General features: G+C 37.2%; 1 protein-coding gene across 2 annotated transcripts in view; it reads left to right on the top strand.

Annotated features, from left to right (window-relative positions):
- The window catches only part of LOC122792307 (phosphatase and actin regulator 2-like), a 1,188,181-nt gene that overhangs the window by 993,457 nt on the left and 171,023 nt on the right, over positions 1-23,701 (top strand). For both annotated transcript variants that reach the window (XM_044060086.1, XM_044060087.1), the window contains one exon: positions 4,198-4,642. In XM_044060086.1, coding sequence (XP_043916021.1) covers positions 4,198-4,642 — 445 coding nt within the window. The remainder of the gene's footprint in view (positions 1-4,197; positions 4,643-23,701) is intronic.

Here is a 23,701-nt window from a genome sequence, read left to right as displayed (position 1 = left end):
CAGTTTGAAATACAGATACATAACCTGTCTAGTACAGAAATTTCTAGAGAGACTATCAGTCTCTTACAGAAAGGTTTGTCTTTTATTCCTTCGAACCACTTTAACAAAACTAAAACTATTATTGATTTCAGATTAACTCTTAGGAAGTTAAATCTGAAATATATTATGAAAGACATTGGGATAGTTTCTACATATGAAGGTCCCAAGAAAGCTAGTACTTTCAACCCCCCGTTAGTTGGCACACTTCAGGTTTTTCAAAATATATGTGAAGAAGCTATGAGGAATGTCAACACTTCTAACATCAACAACAATTTAAGTGAGTTAGAGTTATTAGCTATGAAAGATTTAAGAGACAACATGGAAATAAGAATTATGAAGGCAGATAAGGGGGGTAAAATAGTTATTATGGAAAATTCACAGTACATAACATCTATGGAAGCTTTATTAGAAGATAAACAAGTTTATCAAGAAGTAGATACTAAACAGATACAAAAAAGTTTTCTGACACTAGACACTACTTTATTTGATATGTTTAGTCAAGATGAAATAGATTGTGCTACTTATAATTCTTTACTGGTTGAATTTCCCAAGATGGGAACCATGTTTGGTATCCCAAAATTACAGAAAGATCTGGTTAATCCACCTTTCAGGCCAATCATTTCAGCATTTAAATACAAGACAGAGAACATTTCTATCTGGCTGGATTATATTTTGAATCCAGTTGTACAGTGTTCAAAACATTATTTGAAAGATTCTTGGCACCTATTGGAACAGCTTAAAGAATTACAACTTTCGGTGTCAGAATTTTTTCTAGCTTCATTGGATGTACAGTCTTTGTACACAAGCATTGATCATGAATTTGGTATTGAATACTTAAGACAATATTTGATTGCCAATACAAGTTTCAGTAGTAATAGAGTCAACACTATTTGTTGTCTTATGGAATGTGTATTGGATAATAATTTCTTCAAATTTAATGACAAATTTTATAGACAGATTTCCGGTGTTGCCATGGGGGCACGAGTAGCTCCAGCTTATGCCAATTTGACCATGGCACAATGGGAAAATACTTTTTTAGTGAATTGTACTTATAGAAACAAGATTATTTATTACACTTGATACATAGATGATCTGTTTTTCTTATGGAATGGTACTTTACAGGAATTTCATGAGTTTGTTCATTATTTTAATAACACTACAAATTGTTTAATATTCTCTGTTGGTGAATTTGGAACCAACATCAATTTTCTAGATTTGCATTTAAGTTACGATAGTGAGTTTAAAAAGTTTTCAAGTACTATATACAGGAAACCCACATTTGCGAATCAGTATCTACATAAAAATAGTATACATCCTTACCACATGAAAAAAATGAGTTATAAAAGGTCAATACATTCGCCTAAGTAGGCTAACATCTGATAATGAAGTTTTTTAAAGTGAAATAAATATCCTAAGGGGATTTTTTGCCAACAGAGGTTACCAGCTGTCATGGTTAAAAACAATAGAAAAAGAGGTAATAGCCCTTCGTGAGACCACAGCAAGGCCCATTTTAACAGTAGGGTCACTATTGACAAATACAACAACCAAGGACAACAAGGAACTTAATAGTTCCTTTTTGTTACCTATTAGTAATGAGATGTGGCTGATTAAAGACATTATAGTTAGTAATTGGAAGATAATTTTGGGCAATCAAGACCTAGTGAATACTATAGGTATTAAACCAAAATTCACTTTCAAAAGGGTAGTCAACCTTAAAAGTTTACTTGAGAAAAAGGAGAATACATGTATCACTAGTAGAGTGGGTGCCATCCACACCACAGGTACTTTTTCTTGTCACTGTTGTAAACAGTGTAGATATATTATCAATTCATCTTTTGTGTATTTTCAACATTTACGCACCACCTATTGGTTAAAACATTATTTTACATGTCATAGCACTATGGTTGTATATTTAGCTCAGTGCCAAACATGCCCAAGTTATTATGTTGGTATGACTACAAGAACTTTAAAAATCAGAATCAGTGAACACATTTTGGCTATTAGAAAAAAAGTTTCAAACAATGCCTTAGCAAGGCATTCTATCAGCTGTAATGAATTTAAAAAGTTTACATTTGCTGTTTTAGATAGTGTCAACAGTGAAATTTTTGGTGGAAATTTTAAACTTTTATTGGAATGTAAAGAGTCTTTTTGGCAAATATTTTTAGGAGCTGATAGATTTCCAGGTCTCAACGAAACTATAAATATGAGATGTTTTTTGGAAATGAATTCATAAACTACATTATTAATACACATTTTAAAGTACTTATACACACACATATACATTATATATTTATTTTATGATGTCTAAAAGAGTCTATTTCACCTTTGTTCCATAGTTTTATATTTGTTAAAATGTATATCTTTAAGTCTTGATTAATTATTTAAATCAATCAATTATGTACATCATATGTGATTGATGTGTTATTTAAACAGTTGTATGGATGGAGAAGTTGTTTCTGAGGAAGTTCACAGAATATTAAACGTGAATGAAAGCGCTAAAAACAACTTGTGGAGTCTCATAATTGGCTGTTGGGTTGAAGCTGAATTCGTTTTTTGTTCAAGTTACTTGGTTTACAGTGTTTTTTCGTCTTTTTGTTTTTATTATTTATTTAATTTGCTTTTTGTTGACTGGGTTAAGCCATAATTCAACCCTGTTGAAAGGGATGTTAGTTTTAAAGGCTAATCCATATGAGGAAAGCCCCTTTAAAGTATCTTGCTTTTTAACTGATTTTGGAGAAAATTCCAGAATCAGTACTCAGACCATCACATATATGACATAATTAATATGTAGGTAAATGTAGATATCACCTAGACAAACTCTAAACTGTGGTCCTGGAGTTATTCTCTTCCTGTTGCATGTGATGTCTAAATAAGTACTAAATAAAACATAAAGTACTGTGACATAGCCAGCTTCTTTTTGTTAACTTGGTGGTTATAACAGCATGAAGAATGATTGAAGCACAAATTGATAAAATAGTTTCTTATAGTCGTGTATGCCATATTGTCTGATCATTAAAATCCACCTTTGTAAAATATAACCTACGCCAAGGTATTGTGACATTAGAGTAGGTCAGAGATGAGTGAACTCTGGTACTAGTGGTATTGCAACCTTACATTTATTTATTTTATTTAGCATTTCTGACATCATTATTGTGTAAACTTTAACATCTGTAATTAATGGCAAATAAAGTAAGTTTATTTAAAATATATGTACATATCAAAGTAACTTACATAGCAGCCTAACAAGTTGTCTGTTTTGTACTTTAACATCTTACAAGAGAAGAAGTTCTGATTTTTGGCAAAGTCTGAAGAAGTCTGAATGTGAGCAGTTGGAAGTGCTCGTGTTGTGTATAATAAAGTTTTGGTCTGAAGGAACGACACAGTGGATTTCAGCCTTTTTCTTGTTTTTAAAGGCTGGTGCCGGGTGTTTGTCCATTCTGTTATATTTTTATTTTTGGCACTTTGCTCACATAAGTTTGCCTGTCCCTGGAGTAGTTGTATTTCATAGGGAAGAGCCTGGGAGGTCTGTGCATGCAAAGGGAGTAGGGGTTCACCCTGCAGAAAGTGTTTTAACTAAACAGACTTGCTGAATAATGTTTCACAGAACTGTATTTTGGCATATGATTGTGTATTTTGGCATATGATTGAGGATCTGATAGGTACTGGGGTAAATGCTACCGGTACATATTTGAGATGGAAGAGAGTTGCATGCACAGAAAGCAGTAGTAAGTAGAGTTCTTTTTAGGTATGATTTTCTTTGACATTATTTGCAATATATTGATTTTTTGCATGCGTGGTTCTTGATCATATGCATGGAACTATTATTCATCAGGGCTGCAGCAAACTATAAAAAGAGTACACGTAGAAAGTTAACAATCCATTATTTTAGTAAACAAATGCATTTATAATATTTTATTCCTGTCAGTTTTTAGTTTAAATCTGTATTCTTGGAGAGGTGGGCTCTGTTAGATGTATATTTTTATTGTGATTCTTTTGAAATTAAAGTGCATTTCAAGATCACTTTGGTTGTAGCATGCTCTGCTGTTCTGATCTGTAGTTTCTGATTTACATATGCAGTAATATTCATCAGCATGCATATTCCAGATAGTATGCCATTGGCTGAGTTGTTTAACTGTATCCTTCTGATAACTTTTACAGCCACTTCCTCACATCCAAAGAAAACAACTTCTTCAAAAACCACTTCCCAGTCACCATCACAGTCATCTTCATCTCGATCAAAAGCCTCAAAGGATCGTACAGCTAGCAAAGTAACTACCTCTGAGCACTCGAAAGTAAGTAAAGAAGCAGATAAGCAACCAGAGCCTGCAGCACTTCGTATACCTGATGCACTACCTGTCACCTCTGTGAGTGGACAAGAACCACAGCTGGAGAAGAAAGAAGTTCCAAAGCAGTTGCTAAATGAACAGCAAAACCTGCTGCCTTCTCTCCCGCAGGACCTACAGAACCATTTAGGCAGCCTACCCAATACACCGGACAGCACATGTACATCAAAACCTGCACCTAATACTGAGCAGTGTCTGTCTCCTCAGGCTGAGCAGCAGAAACATTGGAAAGCCAATAGTGGATCTGAAGGCAATACAAGGTGAGTGAGATAGAGTTCTTTTTTTTCACATAATTAATGCGTTTCACAAAAGAAATGGAGGCATGAACTGACTGTTTAGACTGATTACTTTTGAGATGATGAGCATATGTTGACTGCTGTTTTTATTCCTGTTGTATCTTGTAGCTATTTTTTGGTCTTTTATTGTGTATGTATTTTGTATACATATGTATTCTTGTGTGTTTGAGTTTATATGTACAGTATACAAACACTGCCTAAAATTAGAAATAGGTATAGGGGAATGATGAACATGTGTTTGAGATGAAATATAATTTTTTATCACCTCTGTGCCTTCACCATCAAACATTTATCTCCACTCTGCTTGTATCTTCAATGGTTAGACCTTCTTCAAAATGAAAAGAACAGTAGCCCATCCATTCTAAACCTACCAGGGCATGTAGTCACTAAATGGAAACCACACTAAAATAAAAAGCCTAAGTCTAACATTAATGGTTATGGTAAACACTACACTTGAAAATATATACTCCATCACAGCTGCAATACCCCCTTGCAGATAACTAAGGCCAAAATAACTACAGAATCACACTGTCTACCTTAACTCTTTGCTTAATACATGAACATAGTTGGTAGGAAATCTAAGTTGCCAGTTATCCTGGAAGAGCATACTCATCTGAACAGGGATGTTCCCTTGACTCCAGAGGTGAGTATGCCCGTCAACAGTTTACATTGATCACAAACATTAAGCATTGCAGCTATAAGACTGCAAACTAATCTATACCTGTAACTTAAAATGCTGTGTAGTTGTATAGAAAAAAAGAGGATGCTTAGATTTAAAAATATTTAGAAAAACTAAGTTTAAATGATATCCATTATTTTCTGTTGTAACTCCTGCATTCACAGGTAGAAGTACCCCACAGTAAAACACTTTAATGTTAATCCATTCCTCAAGGCTCTCTCAGTAATGAAATTAAATGTACATTATTTATATAATTGAAATTAAAAAAAAAATCACTGGGGCATATAAGTGCTGTGGCATTCTTATTCTTTTTATGCCTTTCATTTAATGTTATAGCAAATGTCAACTGATCACACCTCTGTTTCAAATTAGTATGCTAATGCTCCTGTGAAGCTACAGCAGAGAGGTAAGAATTTAAGTGCCTTCAAGAAGGTCTGTCCACGTGTGTAGTAAGTAGCCTCCCTGGAGCATTGGTTCTGCATTGTGAGCAAACACTCCGTGGTGACTACTGGACTGCTAAAAGACCTGTGCACTTGTCTTCATGTGATTGGTTTCATAGAGGAATTGAACATTTCTGCAGGACTGTGACACAGAGGATAGCCCAACAGCACTACTAATGAGGTCCAAGTGATTATATTTGCACTTGTAGTTCAGGAGAAGAATTATTGTCTTTGAAGCAGTAAGTGTGTAGTGTGGGTGCTGAAATTATGCGCTGGTGTGTGTGTGTGTGTGTGTGTGTGTGTGTGTGTGTGTGTGTGTGTGTGTGTGTGTGTGTGTGCATTTTGTTAGACCGTCTCAGGAATACAGTTGTGTGGGGGACTGAGTAGATTGCACTCTGTGTCTTACAGCAGCTAAAACATATTGTTGTGGCTATTATTTATGAATATTTGATAAGACATTTGAGGTGTACACAGTTAGTCTGTACTTGGTGGACATGTCTTGTGTTTTTTGTGTTTGGTTTCTTTGTATACATCTGAGAACAGTGCACTGGAGTAGATTATGCTGACTATCCTTTGCATATTTATTCATTTAATTACAGTAAAACATTTCAGATATACTGTCAATGGTTATAATTGTTGTGCGCATGCTTATGTACAGGGGTGGTTATAATGGGTTGAATTGTATGCATCTGTCAACAATGAGCTCAAATATTTCACTGTGGCTGTTATGTTTCTATTCATTCATTTGATTACAGTCAGATATGTAAGGTTAAGCAGTCAGTAAAGAGGATGTAGTTAGTGTGTGTTTATGTGTGTGTGTGTGTGTGTGTATATATATATATATATATATATATATATATATATATATATATAGATATGTATTTGTAAGAAAGTTGTATTGTGTTGCGCTGTATGATCGCAACAAGATGGCAGAGAGATTAGTGTGTCTACTATTTATGTATTTATTCAATCATTTGTCATAGTCAGACATCTGAGTTAAACATAGTGAAGTGGCTACAATTGATGAGCATGTGTGCAAACAGGGAGGGTGCAGAAGTTTGAAGTTCATTTGTATGACAGCAACACACTGAAATATATTATTGTAGCCATTATTTTTGTATCATTCGTTTGGTCATAGACATCTTATATGCACACAGTCAATAAAGTGCCTGTAATTGGCAGATGTATTTTAGTGAGGGTGTGTGCCGATGTGCTGGTGCAAAGGGTTGCAGTGAGTTGCTGTCCATGCATCTGACAGCAACAAATATATTATTTTAGAGTTATTTTTGGTTCCATTAATTAATTTTATTTATTAACCAGATAGGTGGACTAGTTTGTGATGTACAGGGCTTGAGATATTTAAGTATTTTTTGTATAATGTTATAAAAACTGTGAAATATTTCATGTTTATATTAAATCAAAATTGGGAGTCTGATACTGTAATGTTAGGCAAGGTCTATGTAAGCAATAGGTGTTAGAAAAAAAATGATAGTAACCACATTTGGGAGGAGAAACACAGCAAAAACATGAATATATGTTTTTGCTTTATATCTCATGAAAATCAGGGTGTAAGTTTGGAAGCAAGATGGTATCTGCACCCTGACAGGATATGGCAAGTACCCTTAGTAAAAATAATATTGTGATATGTACAAAGCTTGAGTTAATGAAGATTATTTGCAAGAAGCTATACACATGTGAAATATTTGTCTACAGTAGCAAAGCAAAAATGTAATGTGATATTGTCATGCTGGGGGTGTGTGTGCAAGCAGTGGATGTTGGAACAAAAATAATAATACGCATACTTTGATAAGACAAGCATGAATATCAGTATTCATTTGAGGTACATTGTTCTAATACTAGCAATATGTTGATATTGAGGCTATCTCATGAATGATAGTTTGCACCCGAGGGAACATGATACTCTATAAAAACTGATATGATTTTAGGTATGTATAGTGAAACAGTATGAGATGTACAAAGCTGGAGTTATTAAGCATTGCTTGCAAATAATTTTGAAAATATGACATTTTCCACATTTATATCAATTATTCAGAAATGAAGTATGATACTGTTATGTTGGGGTGAGATATGCAAGCCGCAAGAGTTAGTTAACATTAATGCTAAAACACAGTGGACAGTTTAAAGGTATCGGCAGATACAAATGTTTGTTTGATATGGCAGTAATGAGTATTGGCTGTATTTTTATAACTGCATTCATTTTATGAAAGCCATGTGGCCCACAGGCAAACTGCTTGTATGCAGGATTTGGGTACAGTTTTGTCACTCATTATTGTTATCTAACATGCATAGTTTTCTAGGTTAAAGTTGCTATTTTGAATCTTTGTGAAAATATGATACTCATAATTTGTACTTATTGTGCAGTATTACTAAACAGAAGTATGCTATCCAACCTTGTCATACATCACTGGAAAGCCATTCACTCACTGGTTCCCTTGATCTATCTTGCATGTTCACAGAAATGTAATATGTTGCTTGACCTATTATAATACTGATATTCTCTGACAAGTGAATTTCACTGTTCTTTTGTAAGTTTGCAGTGTACATTTAGTACTACCAGAAACACTTTTGATAACTCCTTCAGATGAGACATTCCATCCTTTGGCAGAGATGTTAAACTGAGGCTCCATGTTCCTGAGTTTTTGGTAGCTCATGTAGATGTAAAAGATCCCATAGCACCTATTGCAAAGAGTAAGGGAAGTTCCCTGGTGCCCTGGCCAAATTTCTCAGTCAGCATGAGTACCAGCTAGGGTCTCCCCTGAAAAGAGACTATTGGCCAACTGACAAAAGTGTACCGACTATCACCATCTGTTAAATGTCTTTTATTTTTCGTTTTTTTTATAATTTATATTGTTTATGTGATATTGAAAATCATACGAGGTGTGCTGTAAATATAGGATTGGGGGGCTTCATTCTATGGTTTAAAAGACTTTATGAAGCAAGGGGGTTAATTATCATCCTGAGGCTCAGGACTGAATAAAGTAATACAAGCCCTGGGCAGTCCTACACTACATTATAGTAAAACGTCGCACTCAGTGTATTTGCCACAGCGTTCTGCACAAAGCTAAAAATAATGTGGGGGAGATAAAGCCACAAAATCAAGGAGAGTTTTTAAATATTACTCTAATTCACTAAGCTAATAGAACAACACATTTTACATTAATGTATATTTTCTGAACAAATAAGAAGGCTGAAACTTTAATGTGTTTTTATTGACTGATTGTAATCTCCTTTAAGTTCCCATAAAATAGAACAAAATGAGATAAAGAACGAAAATAAGAGGCAAAATCTGGGACATTCTGTTTGAGAAATGTGGGATTTGAGATGTATATAGTTAAAACCAAGCATTTGTCAATGTCTAATAATGGCTGTCATTAACATTAGACATGGACTACAGCAGTAGTGGTTAAACAAATTATTCAGTAAAATGCAAAGTGTGATGCAGGTAACAACTAGAAGTCAATGCAACAATCATTAAGTTCATTCAGGTTGTTGTTACGCAGGCTTTATGTTTGGCAGGCCATATCTTTTGCTTACTTTATGCAGATTTCATACTCACATCTACTGAAGCTAGGCATAAACGGGTTATCATAATTCACATAGAAATTACAGTTTTTATTTGCATGTCATTACAAGCATTGTTCCATTCTAGGTAAACAGTGGTTTGACAGTTTGTGTGCACTCAGTGAATGAACCATTTCTTTACTTTCCAGTTAAAATTCTTTTGTTCTGGAAACATTGCATAGCTTTTTTTTTCAGTTAATTTTACAAATGTTATAAGCTGATTTGAGTTGTATGATCAGCTGCTATACTGTTTATGCCAGAGCCGTGGCTAGCTTATTTAGTGACAGTACAGGTCCCTGGTACATCTCCAACTCAAAGTTGAAGACAAAAAAAAAATTTCTTCTGTTCAAAAAAAAAAAAAAAGCCTTCAACTTTAAACTGTTGGAAACTGTTTGCAACAGTTATAATACCACATATAGGAAGTACTTCAGTCCTGACCACAAATATAATATCAGCATTCATTTCTGCAGTACCATCAGCAACTGCTAGTTGCAGCCCTTATTACCTTGTACCCCCTTTGCCCCACCCTAGTTACTCTTCTGTTGTATGCATTTTCAGAGTATTGATGGATGAAGTATTTTATACAATATAGTAAGTCATGCTTTCCTACTGCGGTGGTGGTGTTGCTGTAGCATTGTCGCCTCACTGTAAGACGTTGTCCTGTTCGATTCTCAGCTAGAGCTTCTGTGTGGAGACATGCGTGAATGGGCGTACCTTCTTTGAAGGTTGCGCGTCAGAGCTGTCAACTCGGCATGTAAAAATCTACTGCCAATCATTAGTGGACTGGAGTTCCGCTGTGGCGACCCCTAACCAGGAAAAGCCGAAAGACACAACAAGTAAGTCATGCTTTCCTGCATAATAAGTATATGCTAAGAGCAGATTGATGGTGACACAGTTCATTCAGTTGTAAATATTTGCAGCGAGGCACAGTGGAATACAACAGTAAAAAGTAAGAGATTAACATAGGCACGTTGTTTTTACATGATTACATACATGATTTTAGGGAATATTTGTGAGTGCAAGGGCAGGACAGCAAAGTTTAAACCACTGTTGCTTCAGTTTAGCTTCAATGCAAACCAACATCTGACACTGATAAGTTGTTATTGACATTTATAGTTTTACCTCATATTTTTGACAAATGTTTGTGTGTATTTTGTTTGTGTAATTATTGCTTATCCATGCATGTGGTGCTTTTGTGGGTTAAGCAACTATTAAGAGAGTTGAACAGTATGCAAATGGAAATAGATTAAGTTAGCACAAGAGCTACTTGGAACAGTTGGTTCACAAATTTGTACCTATTCAGTTTTATACTGCAAAGTGTCATTAGAAGTTATGCTTAGGCAACCTTTAAATAGAGTGTATATATGTATGCATTTCTGTTATTGTAAATAAATAAAATAAATTCAAAAATTAAACCAAAATGCATGAGCAGTGGAGTGCTGCACTGTCTCTGTCATTGCACAGTCATATACTTGGCTAGCTAAAATCAAGTAACCAACATTACTTCAAACAAAATAATAACAGTCAGAGGCCAGATATATTAAGCAGAGACCAGACAGCATTGTCAAGATAACTGTTTTTGTGTAGCTGTTTAAACTGTTGCCACAGCATTGCTTTAACCTGTGAATGCGTATATATCGAAGAATATCAGCACTGCAACTAGGGTGAGGTGTTTGGAGTGCCTGCCCAAAGTGCAAACTGTGAACCGTCACAAAAGGCACTGCTGAAGAGCTGCTGACTGGGTGTGAGCAAAGTGCCAACATTCATTTCAGCAGCTTTGGCTGATATCACAGCTGCTAAAATTAAGTTGATTAGTAGTTTAAATGTACTATGGCACTTATATAAGCTCCTTATTGCAGTTCAAACTTTGGAAGACTTTTTTTCCCCTTAATTTTAAATTGAAAGAGGGTGCCAGGCTGGAGACTTCCCAAAGTTGCAAATGCCATAGATATGGCTCTGTACATTATTATAAATATAGGAAAACATAAAGAAACTAAACTGGTTCCTCATGAAATCCATATTGCAAATCATAATTAATAAGCACTACTCCCATTTAATGGTTGTCTGTAAGGAGCATCTGGGGCAAAAGTAAAGGAATCTAGAATATTGGTCTCTACTTTTTTCCTGTAGAATATATATACATACATATATATATATGTGTGTGTGTGTGTGTGTGTGTGTGTAATTTTTATCTAATGTAAAACAGAAATGTATGGTTAGGAATGTTTAAAAATTATTTCAATGAACTTGGCCACTGGAGCCATTTAAAGAAGAAGACAAATAAATGGGTAAAACAGTTGCATTTAGAACTGAGATGTTCATGTTGGAACTAAACTAAGTAAAGGAACATTATATAGTTAGTTTGGAATTTACTAATCATTCACTCTCATATTATCTAATGGTGTAGCATGTCTTCTAGATAGCCTTAAGCAACTGACGTGTTGAAATTCTTTTTTAGCAAACATAATTTAAGAAAAGGCATAGTGTCTGTAGCCGTGCAGCTAGCAAACGCTTAAAAACCAAGACATGAAAAATGAAGATACTTAATGAGATTCTGAAGTAGTATTTTATTATCAAAGCAGCACAGACTGCACAAGAGCAAAGACCTGCAGGTATAAAAATGGGACAGTAAAGACAACAGTCAGGTTTTGAATTGGTGCTTTGTTTTTGGTTGTCAAATCTCCTGATTCCACCTATTACATTGAGAACTGTCTATGCAAATCAAGTAACAGGCAAGTTCTGAAATTTCACTTTATTTATTTTAATTTCACAGACCTTAACAGTCAGTTCGACAGCGTAATAGCCACATATTAGCAGAATTGTTTGTTTTTTGACTGCAGTAGTGGAAAACAGTAAACCTGCTATGATAAATGATGTGGACCTGTATTATGCTTAATCCTTCAAAGACTTACTGCCATGGATTACTGAAAATTCAAATGCATTTATCGCTCTCATTATCTTGTCTAAAAACATAACTATCTTTTGTTTAACTTGCATAAATGCCTCCCCACCCAGTAAACCAATATGCTGAACTTGCACTTGTGCAAGCCAACACAAAAACTATTTAAAACATTTAGTAAAAAATATGCAATGCAACTGCTCTACTAATTTTCACAGGAGTCACACAAAATGATGGCCATAACAATCTCCAAACCTGAAAGAAATCCCAGTCTGCACTGGAACACATTGATCTCCCTTTAAAATACATGTCATGAAACATAAGCAAAAAAAATAAAAAAGCAATGTAAAAATCTCATCAAAATTGGGAAAGAAGTCAGAAGCCAGACTGGAACCATAAACCTAAAAGAAAAAAAAATGGAAAACAAAAGTACAGTAAAAACACAATAAAGATGCAAAGCATAATACTGGAAATCTTGCAGTAATTCTTGTGGAAAGATGTCTTTTCCAACTGCTCATGTTAGTTAAATTGTGAACTATTCCAGTGGTTTGGATATATTTTTGCTGTTTGTAGTTTTTATAGTAGTGCACATGACAGTTCAAAAGTAGCTGGTTGATGTCAATTTTTCTTGTGAGGTTTCAGATGAAGTTACGTAATGGATGCCATTTTTATCAGTGATGGAGCAGATACTGCTACACTTAATGGTGACAGCTGAGATGTCTTTGGTAAAGGCCACAGATGAGACATGAGAGTTAAATGGGAAACAATCAAAGTATTTATTTTTTTTTGGAATTGTATGATACTGCAGAGGGTATTCTGCTTTATGACCTGCTTGATGTGATTCTGCCATTACAGCTGAAGTACACATAATTGAGAGACTTGGGAACTAAACTAAAGGTGAAGATGGCAGTTTTAATTGCACAATTTGTTGAGTAAAATACTAGTAGCTGTAAAATCGAGTTTTTATTGAAATATATGGCTGCAAAGATGAGTGACGTGGTGGCTATTCCCATTGATAGTGTTAAGCTCGGGGCTGCATGTAGAGTTTTGCTGCACTTGGCATTGTGTTGGTTCATCACGCTCATTTTGTTGTAGGTCATTGTCAATCATGGGATGTTAAGAGCAGTTGATGCCTCAGCCTTTGGAGTCCTAGTTAGCAAAAATCTGTTAGAATAATAAGATTATTTTTGATGATGAGAATTCTGTTTGCAGACAGTTGAATTGAAAACATGATTTTATGAGATGATGCACAAATGCAAGAAAAAGAACTTGAGGTTTCATCTAGCAGTTCTGGTGACCTTGAAGGTATTTTGCTTTATTGGTATTGTTTTTACTGATGGCAGCTTTGGCAACAACAGGATTTTGCAGTGTGGTTCACCCTCTGAGAGTAATCAAGATAGTATAAAGTTTCTAGAAGTTGATAGTATTCAAGCGAGGCAAGTGCATCATTCCAGTTCAGCTCATGAACCATCAGTGAAGTTCGTTAGCTGTAGATCAGAAAGTTTATCAAGAAGGTAATGACCCCTACATTTGATAATCCAAATTTTGAGTAAAAGTTGTAAAGTGGACCACCTAGATGACTTGCTGCATAGCAAATGTTGCTTTGTGATTAGAAATATCTCTCTTTCCATGATTATTTGATTGCTGACTGTGGGGGAGGGGAATGCTCATTCCTTAACAGTGGATTAATGTTTTCCAGTTTGATGATTAGAGTGTTTTGATAGGACTTGCCTGGACTGGAAGAAAAGAAAACGTTGAATAGGAGTTATGTTTGGGAAAGATGTGTTTTCTGACTGGGGTGAAGTGCTTTGGGATTATTTTTGAAGGTTTAGAGTATAATATTGAATGAGAAAAGGAAGGAAGAAGGTGGGGATGGGCTCTCATTACCTGGCTACATCTTGTATTGTGATAGATTATATTATTTTTTATTTGAGATGTGACTTATAATCAGGGCTGTATACCATGCACAGTAGTAACACTGCTGCTTGTGGATGACTCTTTTCACTGTATAAAAAAATGAACTGATGTTTGTTGCTACTAAACTGTTGAAAATACTATACTTATTTTATTGATGTTTTGAGAGAGAATATACAGATAACAGGGGTGGCTGGGGGTGACATATGATGACTTCAGTGTACTGTTACCTGTAGATAATTATATGCAGTAGTTGTCTGCCAGCTGAGTATGAGAAGCTTAAAGAAATGAGTATAAGCGGTACATTTTTAAACTTAGAAGTCGGGTACATAATTCAGTGTAGCTTTCAAAGGAGGCTTTGTTTAATGTTTTCTTTTGTGAGATATTCTAGTATAACGTAAGGATGAAGAGCAGTATCCATGCGAGTCAGTTCTGTAGTATTGTAATAGTTTGGTCCTGTTGTTAAGATGCTGTAAAAATACAATTGTCTTATATCATGATGGAAGTTGTTAGAGTTTGATACTGTTTTTAATGTTATGTATTAAGGAAGTTATTTGGTTTTGGAGGGGTATGACTGTATGACAGATCACAATATGTTGTTATGTCTGCCTGATTGCAGATAGATAAATAAGGTGATTCTGGCTAAAAAAATATAACATTGCACATTCCTACTTCTTCCTTTCTCTACAAATACAATCAATGTCAGTGAAGAGCACAGTAAATGAATAAATGAAAAGCACTGCCATATATTTACAGGTCGATTATCTGAAACATCCCACATCAGTCTGTCTGCATGGTCTGTAAGTTCCTCCAGTAACCAACTTCTCTTCTGAAGGCATTCTGTGAGCTCCTGACCCAGACACATCCTGAGTAGTTCCTAATAAATACTAAAGCAGGGTAGCACATGAGCACAGCAGTTAGCATTGTTGCAGTATATGCTTGATTCTCCTGTTTGGTTCTTGGCTGGAATGCTTTCTATGCAAAGTGTATATTCCCTCCCTGTGTCGGTGTCTGCTTAGGTTTCCACGAGGTGTTCCTGTTTTCTTCCACGTCAATGATATAAGTAAATTGGGGAGCCTTGCTGTATGTGGTTGTTTATACTTAGATGAGCTGGTGCCTTATTTATATTTAATTTATTTATTTATTTACCTTGTGCCCATTAAGGCAGTTGAGTTTGCTACCCAGATAGGACTAAGACCACTCAAATCAAATCATTTGCTTGTCGTCTTTGCAGAAGCTGAACGCATAATGGCAGTGACAAAACGAACTGTTTCCAAATGGCTTGTACATTGCATAGCATTTTGTTACAAGACTCATGGAGGTACACTAGAGCAAAGAGTCGGACCCCTTTCTACAAGAGGTACAACAGCTACCACTGACTTCTCAAAAGGTGTCACTACTCAGGACATTTTAGAGACATCCACATGGTCCTCGGTCCATATTTTCAAAACACTATAGGCTGGGTTTTATTTCCAGAGCAAGGGCTAGCTTTGCCTATTCTTAGTCTTCTTTCGGTTTTTCCTGGTTAGGAATCGCCACAGCGGATCACCTGTCCGCTCATGATTGGCAGTGGAGTTTTACAGTGTTGAGTTGCCAGCCTGGCACCCAACCTTCCACAGAAGGCACACACATGCACGCACGCACACCTAGGGCCAATTTAGAGTGTCCAATTCACCCACAGCATGTCTTTGGGATGTGGGAGGAAACTGGAGCACCTGGAGGAACCCATGCGGCCACAGGGAGGACATGCAGACTCCACACAGAAGGAACTCCAGCTGAGGATCGAACCGGAGAATCTCTTGCTGTGAGGCGGCAATGCTAACCACAGCACCACCGCAGCTTCCCAAGGGCTAGCCTAGCCTCTGCTATCCTAAAATTCATTCTGCACTCATTCAGGCAGTTAGCCAGCCACCCTACCTGGGAGGGCCAGCTATTGCAGTCTTCCCTACTGTAGCAGAGATCTGCACGAGTAGTGTACATCTGTATAGCCAGCTTACCAGGAAAGTAGACATTACCCTACCTGGAGAGGCCAGCTCAGGAGAATCTTTCTTACTGTAGCAGGGATCCACATACTAAATTTGTGTAGACAACTTACCAGAAAACTAGATGTTAAAATGTGGACACTGTTACAGTCCTGGTCCCTTTCTCTAGCCCCTCTACTGCATAATTTGATCAAGGTTGGGGTTATAACCCACTCCTTCCCTTCCTTGTCATCTCATCTCCTTGTTCAAGTGTATCAGGAGTGCTTTGGTTCTGCTGGTTACAGATTAATTCTTAAAGTAGTTCCTTGCTAGTAACCCTTGCTTTGGCATAGCTTTTGTTAGGAGGCAAGAAAGAACTACAGATGGCATGGGCAGATACCAGTTATTTGTTATGTATGTGAGGACATCATATGTGATATCAGCCTGGCTGCAGAGGAAGAGTGCTCAGCTCCTGAAAGACAGTCAGGGTGTTGGTCTTGGCCAGTAGCAGAGATCCCTTGATGTAATCACTGCAGCAGTAACAACACATGAACTAATAATATTATTGTAAGTTACCTGCACAACTGAACTGTAGAGGTACACACACACACACACACACACACACACACACACACACACACACACACACACACACACACACACACACACACACACACACACACACACACTAAATGGTTTCAAACCCATCCAGAGCTTCAGTTCATGTTGCGCTTTTCTTTGTGGCATGCATCTGTTAATGGGAGCTGGGCTCATTTCTTTAATTCTGTGGATTTCAAGTTATGCTTTTTAGCATAGTAATTCTCAACATTTAGCATGCTATACATCTTACCATTTTAATCAAAAACACCTCTACTGTATTCTCTAAAATTGTAATGCACTGTATTCCTTAGTGACTTAGTGATGTAGATGTAGTGTAAGTATTACAAAAAAGCAGCATTTTGCAACTATTGTTGCTGTGTTTTTCAGATGGACATTGCCATTTTAACATTATGGCTAAAAGCAGCACCCTCAGGGAATTAAAGATAAACCATTGATATTAAACAGTATACATAGGATCATAGGTTCATAGGAGGGTACTAGGCTATTGACCCGGAGGTCATTTCAAGCCTAGCCATTTCATCCCAATGTAATACCATAGATACTTTAGTCAATACCCAGGATTGTATTTAGTAATGACTGCCCATGTCCAGGAGGGTTGTGGGCACTATCCCTGGTATGAATTTAATGTACCCCATCCACTCATCCAGTTTCTTTTTCAACAGTGTTATAGAGGTCCTCTGCTTCACGTGAATTGACAGTCTATTCCACAGAGACAAATCTGTCCCTCCAGCACATCTTATTCTAGTCACAGGCCATACTTAGGTCCCTGGAACAGGTAGCTCTAGTCCCGTTTGATTTACAGATGTGCAGCAAATTCATTAGGTTTGGGTTGGAGGGTTCTCTGTAAGCCAGGCATAAGTCTCCCCTAAAAGTCTATACGATACTGATTATAGTGACAGGGACTTTAGTCGGTCTGTACAAGGCACATGCTGGAGTCCCTTGATCTTCTTTGTTAGAAACCTCTGAGGTCTCTAATTGCTGCAGGTGCTTTGTATGGTACATGACAAAAGGGTGTTGTACTCAATTATGGACCTGATTAGTGATAAGTATAGTGATAAGTGCTCTAGAGGCAATGCCTTTGCTAATCAAGTGTGCTACGTAGAAAGCCTTCCTTACTACAGTAGACACATGGTAGTCAAAGTTAAGGTTGCAGTCTACTTGTGATCCCAGATCCCTTACCACTGCGTAGGTACATAGAAATTTGATAATGTGAGGGAACTTTATTTTAACTGAAGAAAATTATGCATTTCTTTGCATGTAGTTTAAGACTGTGACTGAGACACCACTCGGTCTGTGTAAGACCCTCCAGAAGTATACTGACATAATCTGAGGATTCGATAATTACACTCAGTTTTCAGTCATTCGCAAACCTGGTCAGTCACAGCTGCTTAGTTTTGGCATGAACTTCTGAGAAGTGTATACCAAAAAGGGGGCCCAGCACTGACCCTTGTGGCACCCCACTTGTGACAGGTCTGCTGGTTGATGTGGAGTCACCCACTTTGATAGTGTGTCACTGGTTTGTGAGACATTTGGCAACCAATCTTACAACAAAGGGCTTTGCATTCAGTTTTCTAAGTTTATCGGTAATGCCTAAGTATGGGATTCTGTTGAAGGCCTTGGCCAAGTCGAGGTATGCTGTGTAAACAGATTTGCCCTTGTCAGTGACTCTGGTCAAATTTTGAAGAAATCCACCAGGTTTAACAGGTAGGATCTGCCCTTGACAAAGCCATATTTGGTCAGATCCAGGGTTTGGAGGTCGCCTCTGTCTTTATTTATGAGGTCCATGATGATACATTCCATGGCTTTGCAGATGAGGCTGGTCAGACTTATGGGTCTATAATCCCCTGGGTCTGTTGCTAAGCCACCTTTGTGAAGTGGAATAAGTGTTGCTCTTCTCCTTTCCGCAGGAACATAGCCTGTGATTGAATAGGGTACTTAATGGTGCTGCTAGCTCATGTTTTAGTTTGTTTAGAAGACAGTCTGAGATGCCATCTGGTCCCATAGAGGCTGTGTTTTTTGCCTTAGACAAGGCTTTAATGACCTGCTCTTCTGATATGTAGGGTAGGGGGGATAGTTTGGGGCAATGTTTGTGATAAGTTTGGAGGGGATATGGGAGTGAAATCTTTGCTAAATCTGCCTGCCAGCAGGTTTGCTATCTCTGCAGGATCAGTGTGTGTGTGATACCGTTAGTCACTAGTTCAGCACATGCATGGCTTCTACCTTTTAGGCTGCATACATAGCTGTAAAAGGCCTTATGGCTAGCCTTGGCTGCGATTACCAAGTTTTTCTCGAAGTTACCCTTAGAGGATTTGACATGTCTTATTTGCCTGTTGAGGCTGAGGGTGCTCTTGCATTGTTGGGATCACCTCAGTTTTCTTAGACAGCAACTTTTTATATTTGTTGTAAAGTTTGTTGATGCTGGATGTCCACCAGGTGGTTTGTTTTTACTTGGGGCTCCGGCTTTGATTCTCACTGGAACAGCAGAGTCTATACACTTATACAGGTGATTGTATAGGGCTTTAGTGTAAGCTTTGGTGTAGTTACGACTTCCAGCTGGGGGTGGGGCTTGGAATCCATTTACACCTTCCCCAAGGTGGGTATAGTTTGCTTGGTGAAGTTTTTTAGTCTGACTTCACCATTTGCAAGTTCTGGTATCAGTGCCAGTTCAAAGGCATCTGATTTTTGGTCAGATTTAACTGAGGGTCTGACAGTTGTGATGGTGCATCTGTTTATCATGCTAGTGAGGACCATATCTAGCATGTTTGTTCCTTTTGTCAGTGTTTGAACAGTTTGTTCCAGGGTATTTTAGATAACAAAGTCAAGGAACTTTTTTGCTAGTGAGTTAGGGTTAGCATAGGTTTCTCAGTTGATGGTGGGATAATTGAAGTCCCACATGACCAAAGTGTTTTACAGTATTTAGATTGACTTCAGTTTGGTCAAGTGGACCTCATGCGCATCATGATCCATGGAGGGGGTGATCTATAACTAGCTATGACTTAAATGGGGGTCTTAACCACAGTAATCAGAACTTGGAGTAACTCCATGGAGTTGTCTAATTGTGAGGTGAATTTATCTCTAATATAGATAGAAACACTGCCTCCTTTGGTTTTCACACATTCGTTTTGCATTCTGAAAGTGTGGAAGGCATTGTAGCTTTGAAAAACCAGGGTACTCTCTAAGGCATTGAACCAGATTTCTGTGACTGCACAGACATCTACATCCTCCAGTTATAGGAGCAATTCCAGTGTGTGCACTTTTTGGTTTAAACTCCTAGCATTTAGTAGCAAAACCTTTATTTTGTTATGACTGGCAATTTTACATCAGCAATTTTGTTTTTGAGACCTTGCCTAAAAAAGGCACTGTGGGGAGGCAAGAGCCTTTGCCAGCAGCCGAAAGCCTAGTGGTGCCAGGTGCAAACCGTCTCTGGCAAAGAAATGAGTTTTGTCAACCACGTCATCCTAGGCTGCCAGAAACTGGATCCCCTCAGACTGACAAAAAAACTAAGCCAGTTGTTGAAATCTATCATTTTTTGTGTACACTGTGGCATCATTCTAGATGAGAGTAATATGCTGCTCAAGGCTAGGGGCATACCTGCCTAGGATACATACTCAGAGAGCTCAATCATGTCTCTCTTCATATAGTTCAGTGAGGTAAGTCTCAGGTCAATCACTCCAACATGAGCTATGACAGAGTCATAATGGTAGTTGTTACTCAGACACCTGTGTGCATCCGTGATCTGATAAATCCTGGCATCCGACAAGCAGCTGACCGTGACTTTCTCCTTGTCTAACCTGGTGAGTGGGTCATCTGTGTGTCTCACTATGGAGTCTCCCATGACAAGAAAATTTGGTTTATGAGTGTTATGCTTAAGGGCTTGCTAGGTGAGACACTGGTGTTGCTATTTGTCTTGGGTGCTATGGGAACTGTGTTGGTTGTAGCAGTCTTGTGTTTTGGAGCTCTCTGGTATTCGGGTACATTTTTTGAGTGAACCTCTGCATATATTGATTTATGTGTTGGATGCATATTATGTGTAAGTCTAGTGATACTGTGTGCATGAGTAGTGGTGAGCGAGTTGACAATCTCTTTAATGTTACTGTTTCGAGTGCTAGAGAGCAGGAATTCAAGATTCTTGGTGTAGCTACATCTCTCGCACTCTTTACTAGAGTGAGTTGTTAGTAGAGGGTTGTCAGTGTACATGAGGCAGGTGCTGCACTGCCTTAGGAGACCCAAGTCAGCAAGGCTGACAGAAGAAACAGGGGTAGTCCAACTGCCCGTAATGCTAGGTTTGAAGAGCCGTAATCACAAAGGGGTGCTTTCAGGACTGATCTAGGAGGAGGACTGTAGATTGGTATTTCTGACGGGGTTTTTGGCCAGTGGTTTAACAGGTCACAGCTCACTAGCAATACTTCTTAGACCAGAAATGTCTTGTAGAATTGCAAGGAACCACCACGAACCACCATAAAATAAGCAAGTAATTTATTTGAAGAGAGAACAAGCGCTTTCACGCACTATCCCAGTGCGCTTCCTCAGGTTACTACGGATGAGGACTACACTAATGTACTACAGCTGTATCTAAGGGAAAATTGTAAGAATTATCTGTCCATCTATGGCGCACAATTGTGAAGCAGTGCGCGGTACTGCTTGATGCACAAACAAGTAGAAAAACACTAAAATGCAGGGCTTAAATACCAAAAGCTAAAACACTTTAAAAATATGTAAAAAAAATAAAAATCCCTCAAAACAACCAATAAGGGTGTTTACTCCAAGCCCTAGAACAATCAGCCTTCACCAGAGAGGTTCCAATCCACACACTTCTCTCACAAGGATACAGAAGGACCACTTCCAATCAAAGATGTCTTGGAAAATGTTCTCAGAATACAACAGCCACTACAAACAGACCCAGAAGCAACAAACCTGTATCTGGACTATGCTACAGCTACTAGCTACACTAATGTAGGAGGGAAACAGTAAAGCAATGTTTTAAACAGCAGAAAAATTGCAGGGAGACACTAAAGAATGTTTTAAAAAGCAAACAATTAATTTATTTAAAACACTGCTTGGTGGGAAAACAGAGCAATCAGAAAAAGATGCTTTGCAAACAGTGAAAAGTAGCAAACATTGCTCTTCAGTCAGTGAAAATAGCAAAAAAGCTTGCAAACAGTGAAAACAACAATAAAATATGATTTAACAGACACAGTAAGGCAGACAAATGCAGTACAACTGTGCAATTTAGTTTACACTATTAAAATACAGTATTAAATAAGCAGAACACAATAAAAATTGACTCACAGATAAAACATTTTAACAGACACTGATATTTTCAAGACTTCATTTATGTACTGAAATGTTCGGACTGACCAATTAACTAAAATGCTTCAGAAGATGTATGTTAAACAACATACTTTTGTGGCATTTAAGAGTTGTTATGAGATGTCAGTGGTGCAGAGTCATTCTTTGTTTCTGACCCATGCAGTTTTTTAACCTACACCTCAGCTTTGAAGAAAATATGTCCATATATGTTCATTACTGTTGTTTCTGATTTTTACTTGAGAAAGAGGCAGGACCTTCAAAGCTCCATAGGTTCATGGGTAAGCACTAGGCTAGCTGCCCTTGTGGACCATTTTAAGACTAGCCATTTTCCCTTCCAACGGTGAGAATCAAATCATGTACCTTGTGCCTATGAAGCAAACATCTTAATCATTATAGAAACACAAATTATGGCTCCGAGGATTAATAATCCATTGTTGACAAACACAATACTAATGTAGAACAGCGGAACAAAACACGGTCAAGGAACCATAAAAGATAAAACTAGTTTAATATGGATCAAAACAATATAACACAAGGACTGGTAAGCACTTTCACTATTAGCTTCATCAGACCATTAAAAGCACACACCCATTACAGCCCTCATTTATAATACAAGCCATACAAAATCAATCAATCAAATTAAAAATAGAGAAACTACAAAAATCAAGGGCAACCAATTGAAAAAATATATATACTAATTCAACATATCAATCTAAGTTAAAACAAAGATGACATATACCTATATAAAAAGTATATACACTAAAAATATATTCCGAAGAGACATAACATCAGTTCATTAGGTTACTTCCTTTCAAAATTGATCTCCGTGATACCTTCTCATTTAAACCTTTGCCCTGATCTGCTCTCATTTTAATGTTTATGGAAATAGTTATTGAAAATAATGTTTTTACTTTTGATGGCAAATATTACCATCAGAAAGATGGCACAGCTATGAGCACATCTAATGCCAATAGCTACGCCAGTATGGTTATGTGGGAGGAAGAACATTTATTCGGGACAGATTTGTATAAGAGATGTTCCATTTTATCATTGTTTTGTTGACGATTTATTCTTCTTATGGATAGGGAGTTATGAGGAGTTGGATGCTTTCTATACTAATGTAAATAATACTACAACTTTTTGAAGTTCACTAGGACATATTCATTGACTAGTGTTGATTATTTGGATGTACACTTAAATTAGATAATAACAGTAATACAGGAATACATAGGAAGAAATAAGAATACCCTGTTGCACAGAGGTAGCATGCATCCTACCCATATCTTTAAAAATATAATAAAAGGACAAGGTTTGAGAGCCTCTAGGCTAAATGTCTCGGATATAGGTTTTACTCATGAACTTTCCAATCTCAAGGATAGATTAGTGCAGAGAGGATACGAAGAAAATGAGAAAGAAATAGTACTGAGTGAGATGATTTAAGAAGAACCACAGCACGACCCTACTTTTCTAAAGAGGTGGATCATATACCCAAAAGAAATAAACCAAATACTTTGCAAACACTTAATGTACCGGTGTATCATAGTAGTGACACTAAAGAAATTATGGGGATTATAAATAAGCATGGGAATATCTTACCAGCTGATACTAAGATCAAAG

Source organism: Protopterus annectens, chromosome 1.part2 (assembly GCF_019279795.1).
Source record: "Protopterus annectens isolate FY-2018-M chromosome 1.part2, PAN1.0, whole genome shotgun sequence".
NCBI lineage: Eukaryota > Metazoa > Chordata > Ceratodontiformes > Protopteridae > Protopterus > Protopterus annectens.
This window is presented reverse-complemented; position numbering and strand designations above follow the sequence as displayed.